A 15909-nucleotide genomic window follows, 5' to 3' on the forward strand; every position below is an offset into this window, starting at 1 on the left:
CACACTTAAACTGCTGTGTGCTGCAGAGTGAGGGAGGAAGTTCTCCCCTGTATGGCTTCAGATGATGTCACGTCTGCTGGGGAACGCCCCTTCCCTGTCTGTGATTGTAACTAAGCAGATAATACAGAGCAATATCAAGGTAGAAAACTAAAAAAATTATAAAAATAAAGGCAGGGGGTGGTTCATCATGATAGGGGGAGGATTATAAAATGTATCCAGCTAATGAGAGGTGCTCTTTAATGATTTTTTGCCCTTGTAATGGGGAGATCTCAGTAAGTAGAGACAGGGTAGAAACAGACCTCAGCCATATATAATTTGTTTTAAAGGAGTTATCCCGAGACTAAAACTTACCATCTATCCATAGGATAGGGATCAATAGCTGATCGATGGGGGCAAACCACTGGGACCCCCACAATTATGAGGATGGAACATTACTGTGCATGCTTTACCACCACTCACTGTCACTATACCACATTTACTGTCTACAGGACTTCTGTAAGAGGAAATCCCATAAAGAGTGAAGCAGTTATCAACTATCCCTAAGGAAAGATGGTAACTTTTAATCTTGGGATAACCCCTTTAAAATTAAGGAACAATGCTACTTACTGAAGCTTCCACGCTATCCCCTGTCGGCCAGCGGTGTTTATTTGTGTAGCCGTTCACCTGTTCTCCAGCTTGCCTCTGGAAGAAATATCCCACCGTGGCATCATCCTGAGAGCGGCCGCTCAGAGGCACCTGGGCACCAGTGGCCCCCGGAGGAATGGCATGTGGGTTATTTCCAATGGGCCCTGATGTTGCTCCTCCAGAGGGGATCCCAACCCCCAATGCCTCCTGCCCATTGCTGGCATGCATTATTCCTCTGGTCTCTTGCCACGCCACTTCATTCATGCCTATGGCGCATGGAACGTTCATTCCACATAGGCACCTAAAAAGAAAGAAAAAAATGAATAAGTGAGGAACAGATTGGAAACAAAAAAGAACCAGATCACTAAAACAAGAGAAATACAGATATCACTGCACATGATCCATTACGATCTCAATCAAATTATGTATTTGTATACATATATAAATATAAATTTATTCACAAATATTGTTCCCTAAAAAAAAAAAAGAAAAAAAAAAGAAAGTCACCAAGACCAACATTGCTCCTGCTTAGAGGCTATAATTATCTGGAGGCCACTGAGGCTGCTGTCTATTTCCAAAACCCAATGAGATGAGCAGGGAGAGCACACCATCGGAGGAAGCAAGATGGCGGAGTAGATTGGAGTGTCGGCGCTGCTGGACCATGCAAGGCGAGTGGGGTGTATATTACTTTACACCTGTAGCAGGGGGTCATTAGCTTTGCGTTTGATTCGGAAAACCCCTTTAGGGTGCGTTCACACGCTACTCCTAGCAGCGGGTTTCAAGATGCGGGAAACTCGCTGCTAGCTACTAGCGTGTGAACGCACCCTTAAACATAGTTTATATCAGTGTTTCCCAACCAGGGTGCCTCCAGCTGTTGCAAAACTAAAACTCCCAGCATGCCCGGACAGCCAACGGCTGTCCGGGCATGCTGGGAGTTGTAGTTTTGCAACAGCTGGAGGCACCCTGGTTGGGAAACACTGGTTTATATGGTGACCACCTCTTTCGTATATGCAGAATTCAGATGGGGTGTGTTACAGAGCTGCATCAGATGGTAATGTACGGTAAGTCTGCTGCAGACACTACTAAAGATGAGAAAACTTACAGTAAATTCGATTCGTCACAAACTTCTCGGCTCGGCAGTTGATGACTTTTCCTGCATAAATTAGTTCAGCTTTCCGGTGGGCTGGAAAAGGTGGATACATTCCTAGGAAAGAGTCTCCTAGGACTGTATCCACCTTTTCCAGCCCACCGGAGCACCGGAAAGCTGAACTAATTTATGCAGGATAAGTCATCAACTGCCGAGCCGAGAAGTTCGTGACGATTCAAATTTACTGTAAGTTCGCTCATCTCTAGACACTACCTCAGGGCTTGACAAATCCCAGTTTCCAGAACAAATAAGAACTTCACGGTGGCGTCCAGGTTTTTGTCATCCCTGTCCATCCTTTAAAGTGGTACTCCGGTGGAAAAAACATTTTTTTTAATCAACTGGTGCCAGAAAGTTAAAGAGATTTGTAAATTTCTTCTATTAAAAAATCTTAATCCTTCCAGTACTTATTTGCTGCTCAATACTACAGAGGAAATTGTTTTCTTTTTGGAACACAGAGCTCTCTGCTGACATCACGAGTACAGTGCTCTCTGCTGACATATCTGTCCATTTTAAGAACTGTTCAGAGTAGGAGAAAAGCCCCATAGCAAACATATGCTGCTCTGGACAGTTCCTAAAATGGACAGAGATGTCAGCAGAGAGCACCATGCTCGTGATGTCAGCAGAGAGCTCTGTGTTCCAAAAATAAAAATTATTTCCTCTGTAGTATTCAGCAGCTAATAAGTACTGGAAGGATTAAGATTTTTTTAATAGAAGTAATTTACAAATCTGTTTAATTTTCTGGCACCAGTTAATTTAAAAAATAAATAAATAAATAACTAAATACGTTTTCCACCGGAGTACCCCTTTAAAGAAACAAACGGTTTTACTTACCTTCATTCCTGCACTGACCCTCCCAACTCTGCCTGTGGTTGACGCTCCGGTGATACAGAAGCAGCGGACCTCAGGTGACCACCGCAGCCAATCAGCGACTGACTCAGAAGTATGGAGCGTCACAGCGAGGCTGCTGATTGGCTGTAGCCGTCACGTGACACCGGAGCACAGACCAAAGACATCTGTTGTTCAGTATGGCAGAAGGGAGGATCAGCGTGGGAATGGAGGTTAGTAAAACAGTTTGTTATTTTTTTTAGGGGACAATAGATATTGTGACACACAGGAGGGGAGATGAGGGGACAGTAATGACTGATACAAAGGGGGGGGGAGATATTAGGACAGTAAAACTGACACAGGGAGAGAGATGAGGGGACAGTAAAAACTGTAACAACTGGGAGAGGGAGATAAGGGGAGAGTAATGACTGTGACACACAGGGTGAGATGAGGGGAAACGACAGCGGGGTGGGGAAACTAATTACTGATCATATAATGTCACGTGACGTGTGGCATCCTGGCTCCTAACTTTTTTGCTGTGTCCTAGATTCTTAAAGGAGTACTCCTGTGGAAAACGTTGATTTTAAAAAAATCAGCCACCCCACCCATTGAAACACAGTGTTTTCTAACCAGGGGCCTACAGCTGTTGCAAAATTGAATCAGGACTGGCTTCCTCTGATCATCTGACTAGTGATGTCAGGTCTCGACGCACTAAAACCTGGGAAATCCCGAGACCTGAGAAATTTGTTATGCTGTTAAAAATAAATATTGGGGCGAAAATCACATAAGAATTGTGAGAAAACCATCACACACAGGTACAGACACTATATTATGAACTACACTAACTTTACAGCACCTGTAGCATAGTCAAAGACAGGGCTTGTAATGGCACTTAGGTTTTGGAAGCCCTTTCCATTAACCTCTTCCTGACTCATGACATACATTTACATCATAGGTTGGGCAATAGAGTATGGGCATGCACACAGGAGCTGGGCCAGTGTTATACCAAGTGGGTAGTGGCTATCTGCGGCTGACACCTTTCCATAATGAAGGACGTTGGAGAGCCTTAAGATGTGGTCCAGTGGTCATATGTGTGGTGGGAATATTTAAAGGGGTATTCCAGGAAAACATTTTTTTTTTTATGATAGAGATAAGAGATAAAGAAAGAGATAAGAGATAAAGAAAGATGAGAGAGAGAGATTATATATATATATATATCTCAACTGGCTCCAGAAAGTTAAACATATTTGTAAATTACTTGTATTAAAAAATCTTAATCTTTTCAATAATTATGAGCTGCTGAAGTTGAGTTCTCTCTGCTACCATTTCTGTTTGTCTCGGGAACTGCACAGAGTAGTAGAGGTTTGCTATGGGGATTTGCTTCTACTCTGGACAGTTACTGAGACAGGTGTCAGAGAGAGCACTTAGACAAGAACAATTCAACTTCAGCAGCTCATAAGTACTGAAAGGATTTTTAAAAAATTAGAGACATAATTTACAAATCTGTTTAACTTTCTGGAGCCAGCTGATATATATATATATATATATATATATATATATAAGTTTTTTTTCTGGATAACCCCTTTAAGCTTTCCAAAAAAAGGACATAGCAAGGATAAAGGAAAGTGTGATAGATCTGTAAAAGACCTGAGGAAAGAGACAAACAAACCCCACTCCAACCCGCAATGATTACTTTACAGAACAATAAGGCAATATACAAGCAAACAGAAAAACGAACAAAGGCTCCTTATGAGTCACAACACGCTGGAGTGGAGGAACGCAGGAGGCCACACTCCGCACGCCATCAGCCTAACCGAGATGTTATCGTCAGCAACAAAGCATTGTCAGCAGCCAATGCGGGAAAGAATTCCTTACGTGATGAATCAGTAACAGAACTTCACGAGTGGGACAGGTACCCAAAGGCTGCCCGGGCATGCTGGGAGTTTTAGTTTTGCAACAGCTGGAGGCACCCTGGTTGGGAAACACTGGTTTATGCAGTGGGTATGGGTAACAGCTTCAGATACAGCGACCACATAACAGGACTGTGATTCCTCCCGGATAGAAGGTATGATGGCGACAACAGCAGAGAACACAGGTGCCTTGTTCAGGAAACACAAGAGGAGTGCCCTATGGCTAGAATGACATTACCCCCACAGGGGAATCGCTGACTGGCTATTTTTGGGATGTGACAAACAAAGCAAAGGCTCCAATCTGCTTTCTAATACGTGTGTTATACCCGCGCACACACGATCATTATCCTCCAGCGCCTTGTGTCGGGGCCTCCTGTACCGTGTCAAGACCCACACCAGGTTTCCTTGTCGCACACCACCTTGATGTGACCGCTGTCTGGACACACATTAAGCTGCCAACTATGTGGGGTTTATGATTACAGAGAGGTGTGCGCGGCTCAATGGGACATTTAGGAAAAACGGGGGACTTATTTGTGTTTGCCTCCAGTTAAATTTCAACCATGGTGGTGATGTGTATGTGTGTCTGGATTCCAGGATAAAGGAAGGCTGCGCCCTAAATATAACACTTAAAGGGGTACTCCACCAGCCAGCGTTCAGACGTAAATGTTTCAAAGGCTGCTTTCATGATGCGGGTGGTCGGTCACGCCCCTTGTGATGCCACGACCAAGCCCCCTCAATGCAAGTCTATGGGAGGGACGTGACTGACGTCACGCCCCTCCCATAGACTTGCATTGAGGAGGCAATGCCGTGACGTCACGAGGGAGCGTGGCCAACCCCCGCAGCATGAAAAAAGCATTCGGAACACTTCCGAACGCTGGCTGGTGGAGTAACCCTTTAAAGCTTCTATGTCATATACCACACACCCCTGGCTGTGTATTACTTTACAGTCAGAATTAGCACTAAAGAGTCTGGAAATTTACTAAGTACACAAAACATGGACTGTGCACATCTACATCCCTATGACAGGAGAGGGACTGTGCACCTCTACATCCCTATGACAGGAGCGGGACTGTGCACATCTACATCCCTATGACAGGAGAGGGACTGTGCACCTCTACATCCCTATGACAGGAGCGGGACTGTGCACCTCTACATCCCTATGACAGGAGAGGGACTGTGCACCTCTACATCCCTATGACAGGAGCGGGACTGTGCACCTCTACATCCCTATGACAGGAGCGGGACTGTGCACATCTACATCCCTATGACAGGAGAGGGACTGTGCACATCTACATCCCTATGACAGGAGCGGGACTGTGCACATCTACATCCATATGACAGGAGCGGGACTGTGCACATCTACATCCCTATGACAGGAGCGGGACTGTGCACATCTACATCCCTATGACAGGAGCGGGACTGTGTACATCTACATCCCTATGACAGGAGGACTGTGCACATCTACATCCCTATGACAGGAGAGGGACTGTGCACCTCTACATCCCTATGACAGGAGGACTGTGCACCTCTACATCCCTATGACAGGAGGACTGTGCACCTCTACATCCCTATGACAGGAGGACTGTGCACCTCTACATCCCTATGACAGGAGCGGGACTGTGCACCTCTACATCCCTATGACAGGAGCGGGACTGTGCACCTCTACATCCCTATGACAGGAGCGGGACTGTGCACCTCTACATCCCTATGACAGGAGAGGGACTGTGCACATCTACATCCCTATGACAGGAGCGGGACTGTGCACATCTACATCCCTATGACAGGAGCGGGACTGTGCACATCTACATCCATATGACAGGAGCGGGACTGTGCACATCTACATCCCTATGACAGGAGCGGGACTGTGCACCTCTACATCCCTATGACAGGAGGACTGTGCACATCTACATCCCTATGACAGGAGAGGGACTGTGTACATCTACATCCCTATGACAGGAGCGGGACTGTGCACATCTACATCCCTATGACAGGAGAGGGACTGTGTACATCTACATCCCTATGACAGGAGCGGGACTGTGCACATCTACATCCCTATGACAGGAGCGGGACTGTGCACATCTACATCCCTATGACAGGAGCGGGACTGTGCACCTCTACATCCCTATGACAGGAGCGGGACTGTGCACCTCTACATCCCTATGACAGGAGCGGGACTGTGCACATCTACATCCCTATGACAGGAGCGGGACTGTGTACATCTACATCCCTATGACAGGAGCGGGACTGTGCACATCTACATCCCTATGACAGGAGCAGGACTATGTACATCTACATCCCTATGACCGGAGCGGGACTGTGTACATCTACATCCCTATGACAGGAGCGGGACTGTGTACATCTACATCCCTATGACAGGAGGACTGTGCACATCTACATCCCTATGATAGGAGCGGGACTGTGTACATCTACATCCCTATGACAGGAGAGGGACTGTGTACATCTACATCCCTATGATAGGAGCGGGACTGTGCACCTCTACATCCCTATGACCAGAGCGGGACTGTGCACATCTACATCCCTATGACAGGAGCGGGACTGTGTACATCTACATCCCTATGACAGGAGAGGGACTGTGTACATCTACATCCCTATGACAGGAGCGGGACTGTGTACATCTACATCCCTATGACAGGAGCGGGACTGTGCACATCTACATCCCTATGACAGGAGGACTGTGCACATCTACATCCCTATGACCGGAGCGGGACTGTGCACCTCTACATCCCTATGACAGGAGCGGGACTGTGCGCCTCTACATCCCTATGACATGAGGACTGTGTACATCTACATCCCTATGACAGGAGAGGGACTGTGTACATCTACATCCCTATGACAGGAGCGGGACTGTGTACATCTACATCCCTATGACAGGAGCGGGACTGTGCACCTCTACATCCCTATGACCAGAGCGGGACTGTGCACCTCTACATCCCTATGACAGGAGCGGGACTGTGCGCCTCTACATCCCTATGACATGAGGACTGTGTACATCTACATCCCTATGACAGGAGGACTGTGCACCTCTACATCCCTATGACAGGAGCGGGACTGTGTACATCTACATCCCTATGACAGGAGAGGGACTGTGCACATCTACATCCCTATGACAGGAGCGGGACTGTGTACATCTACATCCCTATGACAGGAGCGGGACTGTGCACCTCTACATCCCTATGACCAGAGCGGGACTGTGCACATCTACATCCCTATGACAGGAGCGGGACTGTGTACATCTACATCCCTATGACAGGAGCGGGACTGTGTACATCTACATCCCTATGACAGGAGCGGGACTGTGCACATCTACATCCCTATGACAGGAGCGGGACTGTGTACATCTACATCCCTATGACAGGAGCGGGACTGTGTACATCTACATCCCTATGACCAGAGCGGGACTGTGCACATCTACATCCCTATGACCAGAGCGGGACTGTGCACATCTACATCCCTATGACAGGAGGACTGTGCACATCTACATCCCTATGACCGGAGCGGGACTGTGCACCTCTACATCCCTATGACCAGAGCGGGACTGTGTACATCTACATCCCTATGACAGGAGGACTGTGTACATCTACATCCCTATGACAGGAGGGACTGTGCACCTCTACATCCCTATGACAGGAGCGGGACTGTGCACATCTACATCCCTATGACCAGAGCGGGACTGTGTACCTCTACATCCCTATGACAGGAGCGGGACTGTGTACATCTACATCCCTATGACCAGAGCGGGACTGTGCACATCTACATCCCTATGACAGGAGCGGGACTGTGTACATCTACATCCCTATGACAGGAGAGGGACTGTGTACATCTCCATCCCTATGACAGGAGCGGGACTGTGCACCTCTACATCCCTATGACCAGAGCGGGACTGTGTACATCTACATCCCTATGACAGGAGGACTGTGCACATCTACATCCCTATGATAGGAGCGGGACTGTGCACCTCTACATCCCTATGACCGGAGCGGGACTGTGCACATCTACATCCCTATGACAGGAGAGGGACTGTGTACATCTCCATCCCTATGACAGGAGCGGGACTGTGCACCTCTACATCCCTATGACCAGAGCGGGACTGTGTACATCTACATCCCTATGACAGGAGGACTGTGCACATCTACATCCCTATGATAGGAGCGGGACTGTGCACCTCTACATCCCTATGACCGGAGCGGGACTGTGCACATCTACATCCCTATGACAGGAGAGGGACTGTGTACATCTACATCCCTATGACAGGAGCGGGACTGTGTACATCTACATCCCTATGACAGGAGCGGGACTGTGTACCTCTACATCCCTATGACAGGAGCGGGACTGTGTACATCTACATCCCTATGACAGGAGGACTGTGCACATCTACATCCCTATGATAGGAGCAGGACTGTGCACCTCTACATCCCTATGACCAGAGCGGGACTGTGCACATCTACATCCCTATGACAGGAGCGGGACTGTGTACATCTACATCCCTATGACAGGAGAGGGACTGTGTACATCTACATCCCTATGACAGGAGCGGGACTGTGTACATCTACATCCCTATGACAGGAGCGGGACTGTGCACATCTACATCCCTATGACAGGAGGACTGTGCACATCTACATCCCTATGACCGGAGCGGGACTGTGTACATCTACATCCCTATGACAGGAGAGGGACTGTGCACCTCTACATCCCTATGACAGGAGAGGGACTGTGTACATCTACATCCCTATGACAGGAGCGGGACTGTGCACATCTACATCCCTATGACAGGAGCGGGACTGTGCACATCTACATCCCTATGACAGGAGCGGGACTGTGTACCTCTACATCCCTATGACAGGAGCGGGACTGTGTACATCTACATCCCTATGACAGGAGGACTGTGCACATCTACATCCCTATGATAGGAGCGGGACTGTGCACATCTACATCCCTATGATAGGAGCGGGACTGTGCACCTCTACATCCCTATGACCAGAGCGGGACTGTGCACATCTACATCCCTATGACAGGAGCGGGACTGTGTACATCTACATCCCTATGACAGGAGAGGGACTGTGTACATCTACATCCCTATGACAGGAGCGGGACTGTGTACCTCTACATCCCTATGACAGGAGCGGGACTGTGTACATCTACATCCCTATGACAGGAGGACTGTGCACATCTACATCCCTATGATAGGAGCGGGACTGTGCACCTCTACATCCCTATGACCAGAGCGGGACTGTGCGCCTCTACATCCCTATGACAGGAGGACTGTGTACATCTACATCCCTATGACAGGAGAGGGACTGTGTACCTCTACATCCCTATGACAGGAGCGGGACTGTGTACATCTACATCCCTATGACAGGAGAGGGACTGTGTACATCTACATCCCTATGACAGGAGCGGGACTGTGCACCTCTACATCCCTATGACCAGAGCGGGACTGTGCACATCTACATCCCTATGACAGGAGCGGGACTGTGTACATCTACATCCCTATGACAGGAGGACTGTGTACATCTACATCCCTATGACAGGAGCGGGACTGTGCACCTCTACATCCCTATGACAGGAGCGGGACTGTGTACATCTACATCCCTATGACAGGAGCGGGACTGTGTACATCTACATCCCTATGACAGGAGGACTGTGTACATCTACATCCCTATGACAGGAGCGGGACTGTGCACATCTACATCCCTATGATAGGAGCGGGACTGTGCACCTCTACATCCCTATGACAGGAGAGGGACTGTGCACATCTACATCCCTATGACAGGAGCGGGACTGTGCACCTCTACATCCCTATGACAGGAGCGGGACTGTGCACATCTACATCCCTATGACAGGAGCGGGACTGTGTACATCTACATCCCTATGACAGGAGCGGGACTGTGTACATCTACATCCCTATGACAGGAGCGGGACTGTGCACATCTACATCCCTATGACAGGAGCAGGACTGTGCACCTCTACATCCCTATGACAGGAGCGGGACTGTGCACATCTACATCCCTATGACAGGAGCGGGACTGTGCACATCTACATCCCTATGATAGGAGCGGGACTGTGTACATCTACATCCCTATGACAGGAGCGGGACTGTGCACATCTACATCCCTATGATAGGAGCGGGACTGTGTACATCTACATCCCTATGACAGGAGCGGGACTGTGTACCTCTACATCCCTATGACAGGAGCGGGACTGTGCACCTCTACATCCCTATGACAGGAGCGGGACTGTGCACCTCTACATCCCTATGACAGGAGCGGGACTGTGTACATCTACATCCCTATGACAGGAGCGGGACTGTGCACATCTACATCCCTATGACAGGAGCGGGACTGTGTACATCTACATCCCTATGACAGGAGCGGGACTGTGTACCTCTACATCCCTATGACAGGAGGACTGTGCACCTCTACATCCCTATGACCAGAGCGAGACTGTGTACATCTACATCCCTATGACCAGAGCGGGACTGTGCACATCTACATCCCTATGACAGGAGCGGGACTGTGCACCTCTACATCCCTATGACAGGAGCGGGACTGTGCACATCTACATCCCTATGACAGGAGAGGGACTGTGCACCTCTACATCCCTATGACAGGAGCGGGACTGTGCACATCTACATCCCTATGACAGGAGCGGGACTGTGTACATCTACATCCCTATGACAGGAGCGGGACTGTGCACATCTACATCCCTATGACAGGAGCGGGACTGTGCACATCTACATCCCTATGACAGGAGCGGGACTGTGTACATCTACATCCCTATGACAGGAGCGGGACTGTGCACATCTACATCCCTATGATAGGAGGACTGTGTACATCTACATCCCTATGACCAGAGCGGGACTGTGTGAAGATCTATGTCCATCCTGTTGAGGGAGGTACGAGGAGAGATCTGAGGGAGGTGCAGTGTTGTGTACTGCCCAGCTCTCCCCTCCCTGTATCTTTGGCACACTACGGACAGATGAGGGGAGAGGCGAACACAGAATTGCATATGATGCAGTCCTGCACCTCACAGCGGTTTTCAAACTTCTAAAACGTCCTTTTTATTTCTCTGCCAAGTGCCACAGCCTGTACCACCTCTTAGGCTGCATTCACACTATGAAGTTCACCCATTAATAAACAGATGTTATTATGTATTATTAACAGATGTTTAATAACGGGTGAATTAAGGGATGCTACAAAACATCCGTCATGTACTGGAAGTTTTTACACCTTTGCCTACAGACTCCCACAGCCAGGACTACTACTACTCCCATCATGGAACAGACTTGTTTCCATGCTGGGAGTAGTAAATCCCTAGCAGCAGGAGTCTGCTGACAGCTGGGGAGGCTACATTAGTGTTTGTACTACTACTCCCATCATTCAACTGAGTCTGTTCCATGATGGGGGTTGTAGTACAGGGGCTGAGGGATTGATCGCACTGGGTCTCACTTTTGACACCCGATTCGATCAGAAGTTATTAAGCAGGGGAACGGGCGGCATGCTCCGCAACCCTGCGATCACTATGTATTATTTACTTTCATTTTTAAATTCCCCTCAGGGATCCCTGAATGGCCGGTACTGAGGAGCCAATCAGGGATCCCCCTGGGGTTTTAAAAATGGACAATGTGAGGGGACATATGTATAATAAAAGTGTTTATTGAAAGGGGGGGGGGTGGCAGAGCGCGCTATATATCTAGCCCCCGCAACCGCATTAATAAAAATATGACCCCCACCAGTATATATCTATACCACCGCCAGCGCATACTGTGACCCCGCCAGCGCATATAAGTCTACATCCTTATACGCTCCTGACATATATACTTGTCAAATATAGCGCATTTGTACAGCATTATATATGACAAGTATATATGTCAGGAACGCATCCAGCAGCCGCTCAGCCGATGATCCTGACAGGTATACTATTCATTCATATCGCGGCAGCAGCTGTATATGTATATAGAAGCGCTGTGGGGGGAGATAACACTATATGTCTGCCCCCCCCCCCCCCAGCACATCTATATACATATACAGCTGCTGGCGCTATGAATGAATATTATATCTGTCAGGATCATCTGGCGGGGCCGCTGCTGAATACGTTCTGATAGGTATGGTTGTCACATATAGCTGCAATAGAAAATTAGGACAAATGCGCTGGCGGGGTCGCGGGGAATTTAAAAATGATAGTAAAAAATAAATCGTGATCGCAGGGTTGCGGAGCATGCCGCCCACTCCCCTGCTTAATAACTTCTGATCGCATCGGGTGTCAGAAGTGAGACCCAGTGCGATCAAATCCCTCAGCCCCTGTACTACAACCCCCATGATGGAACAGAGTCTTTTCCATGATGGGGGTAGTAGTATAACCACTAATGTAACCTCCCCAGCTGTCGGCAGACTCCTGCAGTGGGGAATTACTACTCCCAGCATGGAAACAAGTCTGTTCCATGATGGGAGTAGTAGTTGTCCCTCAGAACTGCAGGAATCTACTGATGTCACCTCTTCTGAGCATGCTCAGTAAAAATAATGTCCGTTATAACAACGGGCATTAAACGGGTGTATTTTCTAAGGTATGTCGGCCATAGACTTCAATGTTAAAAAATAACATACGTTAATATACCCGTTTCTTGTGACGTGTGAAAAATTAGTGCATGACGGTTTATTTCTCCTGTCACAACTAACGTACGTTAGTCATGACGGGCTAAAACGTGTGACAAAGGGTAAACGGAAAAACCCATGGACTTTAATGGGGTTGTTTAACGTGTGTTAATAATTATGTTTCAAACCTACTTGTATTAATGGGAGAACTTCATAGTGTGAAAGCAGCCTTAGCTCACATTCTCACCTCCCAGCCCCCTATTGAACAGTGTTTCCATACCAGGGTGCCTCCAGCTGTTGAAAAACTACAACTACCAGCATGCCTGGACAGCCAATTCTCCCCACTAAATGGAGTGGTGGGTTGGCATGCACACCCAGCCCCTCCATTTATTCTCTATGAAGCCGCAGAGCTAGCCAAACGCTTTATCCGCCTTTTTCTGGTGGCTTCATAGAGAATAGATTGAGCGTGTGCAGACCCATGTAGGGAGAGTCAGGTTCTCATTCACCTGTGGGTAGGGAATAGGCTTTATGGCTGGAATAGCCATTTCACCCCTAAAGGACCAGAGGTTTTGCAGTTTTTGCATTTTTGTGTTTTCCTCCTCACCTTTAAAAAATCATAATTCTTTTAATTTTGCACCTAAAATCCATATGATGGCTTATTTTTTGTGTCATCAATTCTACTTTGTAATGACATCAGTCATTTTACCCAAACATCTATGGTGAAACGCAAAATAAAATTGTGCGACAAAATTGAAGAAAAAATGCCATTTTGTAAATTTTGGGGGCTTCCGTTTCTACAAAGTAAATTTAACACCTTCTCATTATTCTGTAGGTCCATACAATTAAAATGATACCCTACTTATAAAAAGGGATCGACCGATTATCGGTATGGCCGATATTATCGTCCGATAATCACAATTTTTGGCATTATCGGTATCGGCAATTACCTTGCCGATAAGCCGATAATGCCCCGCCCCCCTGCGTCGCACCCCTCACCGTGCGACGCGGGTGGTATACCGGTATGGATTTTTGCCCATACCGCTATACCGGTCGGGCCCCTCCCCCACCCTCCGAGTCAATAAAAAAATAATAAACTTACTCGTAATGGGGGTGGTCCGGGCCATCCATCCATCCTTCCTTCCTGTAGTGTCCGGCGGCATTATGGGTGGAGGGTGAACCGGTCCAGGCTGTCCTTCTCCGGGGGTGCTCTTCTCCACTCCGGGCAGGCTCCGGCCTCCACCCGGAATGCCGCCGGACACTACAGGAAGGCTGGATGGCCCGGACCACCCTGACAGGCACGGGGAGAGAAGCGGGTGGTGGCGGCGGCGGCCTATGGCACTGCAAAAGCCACTGCAGTGCATTGATTTAAAGCGCCCGCTTTAAATCAATGACCTGCAGCGGTGTCGAGGGGGGATAAATAGCCGATAACTTATACCGGAATATCGGTATAAGTTATCGGCCATCGGCCCTAACCTCCACCGATTATCGGTATCGGCCCTAAAAAAACGATATCGGTCGATCCCTATTATATAGGTTTAATTTTGTCTTTACTTCTGGAAAAAATCATAACTACATGCAGGAAAATGTATACGTTTAAAATTGCCAACTTAACTTACTTTATTTTATTGTCAACTTAACTTTTTAAATTTTCCGCATAGGGGCGGTATGAGGGCTAATTTTTTGCGCCATGATCTGAAGTTTTTAGCGGTACCATTTTTGTATTGATTGGACTTATTGATCGCTTTTTAATTTTTTTTGCACGTACACCATTGACCGTGTGGTTTAATTAACAAAATCTTTTTATAATTCTGACATTTCCGCACACGGTGATACCACATATATTGTTATGCCGTAGCCCGGCGTTCTTGAATGGGAGCGGACTCAGGGCATACAGGTACGTCCTGGGTCCTTAAGAGGTTAATAACTACACAGAACAAGTTATTCTTATTAACATGACAACTATGCACAGATGGCCATCGATCCTATGAAACCTTAAGGGGTACTCCACTGGAAAACATTTTAAATCAACTGGAGCCAGAAAGTTAAACAGATTTGTAAATAACTTCTATTTAAAAATCTTAATCCTTCCAGTACTTGTCAGCTGCTGTATGCTCCACGGGAAGTTTTTTTTCTTTTTGAATTTCCTTTCTGTGTGACTACAGTGCTCTATGCTGACACCTCTGTCCATTTTAGGAACTGTCCAGAGTAGGAGCAAATCCCCATAGCAAAACTATCCTGCTCTGTACAGTTCCTAAAATGGACAGAGGTGTCAGCAGAGATCACTGTGGTCAGACAAAGGAAATGAAAAAACAAAAGAACTTCCTGTGGAGCATATAACAGCTGACAAGTACTGGAAGGATTATGATTTTTAAATACAAGTAATTTACAAATTGGAATTTTTCAGGGACCAGTTCAGATTTGAAGTAGATTTGAAGGGCCTTCATATTAGAAATACCCCATAAATTACCCCATTATAAAAACTGCACCCCTCAAAGTATACGAAAAGGACATTCAGTAAGTGTGTTAACCCTTTAGGTGTTTCACAGGAATAGCAGCAGTGAAGGAGAAAATTCAAAATCTTCAATTTTAACACTAACATGTTCTTGTAGACTCCGTTTTTGAATTTTTAGAAGGGGTAAAAGGAGAGAAAACCCCTAAAATGTGTAACCCAATTTCTCTTGAGCAAGGAAATATCTCATATGTGGATATAAAGTGCTCTACGGGCGAACTACAATGCTCAGAAGAGAAGGAGCGCCATTGGGCTTTTTCTGAGATCATTTATTTGGAATGGAAG

The 15909-nt window shown here is 47.4% G+C and overlaps 1 protein-coding gene across 8 annotated transcripts in view; it reads right to left on the reverse strand.

The window, feature by feature from the left end:
* The window catches only part of PUM2 (pumilio RNA binding family member 2), a 117129-nt gene that overhangs the window by 87369 nt on the left and 13851 nt on the right, over positions 1-15909 (reverse strand). For 7 of the 8 annotated variants that reach the window (XR_008890988.1, XM_056564268.1, XM_056564265.1 and 4 more), the window contains exon 2: positions 607-925. Coding sequence is in view for 7 of the 8 variants with exons in the window: in XM_056564265.1 (XP_056420240.1) it covers positions 607-925 (319 nt within the window). In the remaining variant the exon portion in view is untranslated. The remainder of the gene's footprint in view (positions 1-606; positions 926-15909) is intronic. The other variant, XM_056564267.1, reaches the window with a different exon arrangement.

Source organism: Hyla sarda, chromosome 3, assembly GCF_029499605.1.
Source record: "Hyla sarda isolate aHylSar1 chromosome 3, aHylSar1.hap1, whole genome shotgun sequence".
In the NCBI taxonomy this organism is placed as follows: Eukaryota; Metazoa; Chordata; class Amphibia; order Anura; family Hylidae; genus Hyla; species Hyla sarda.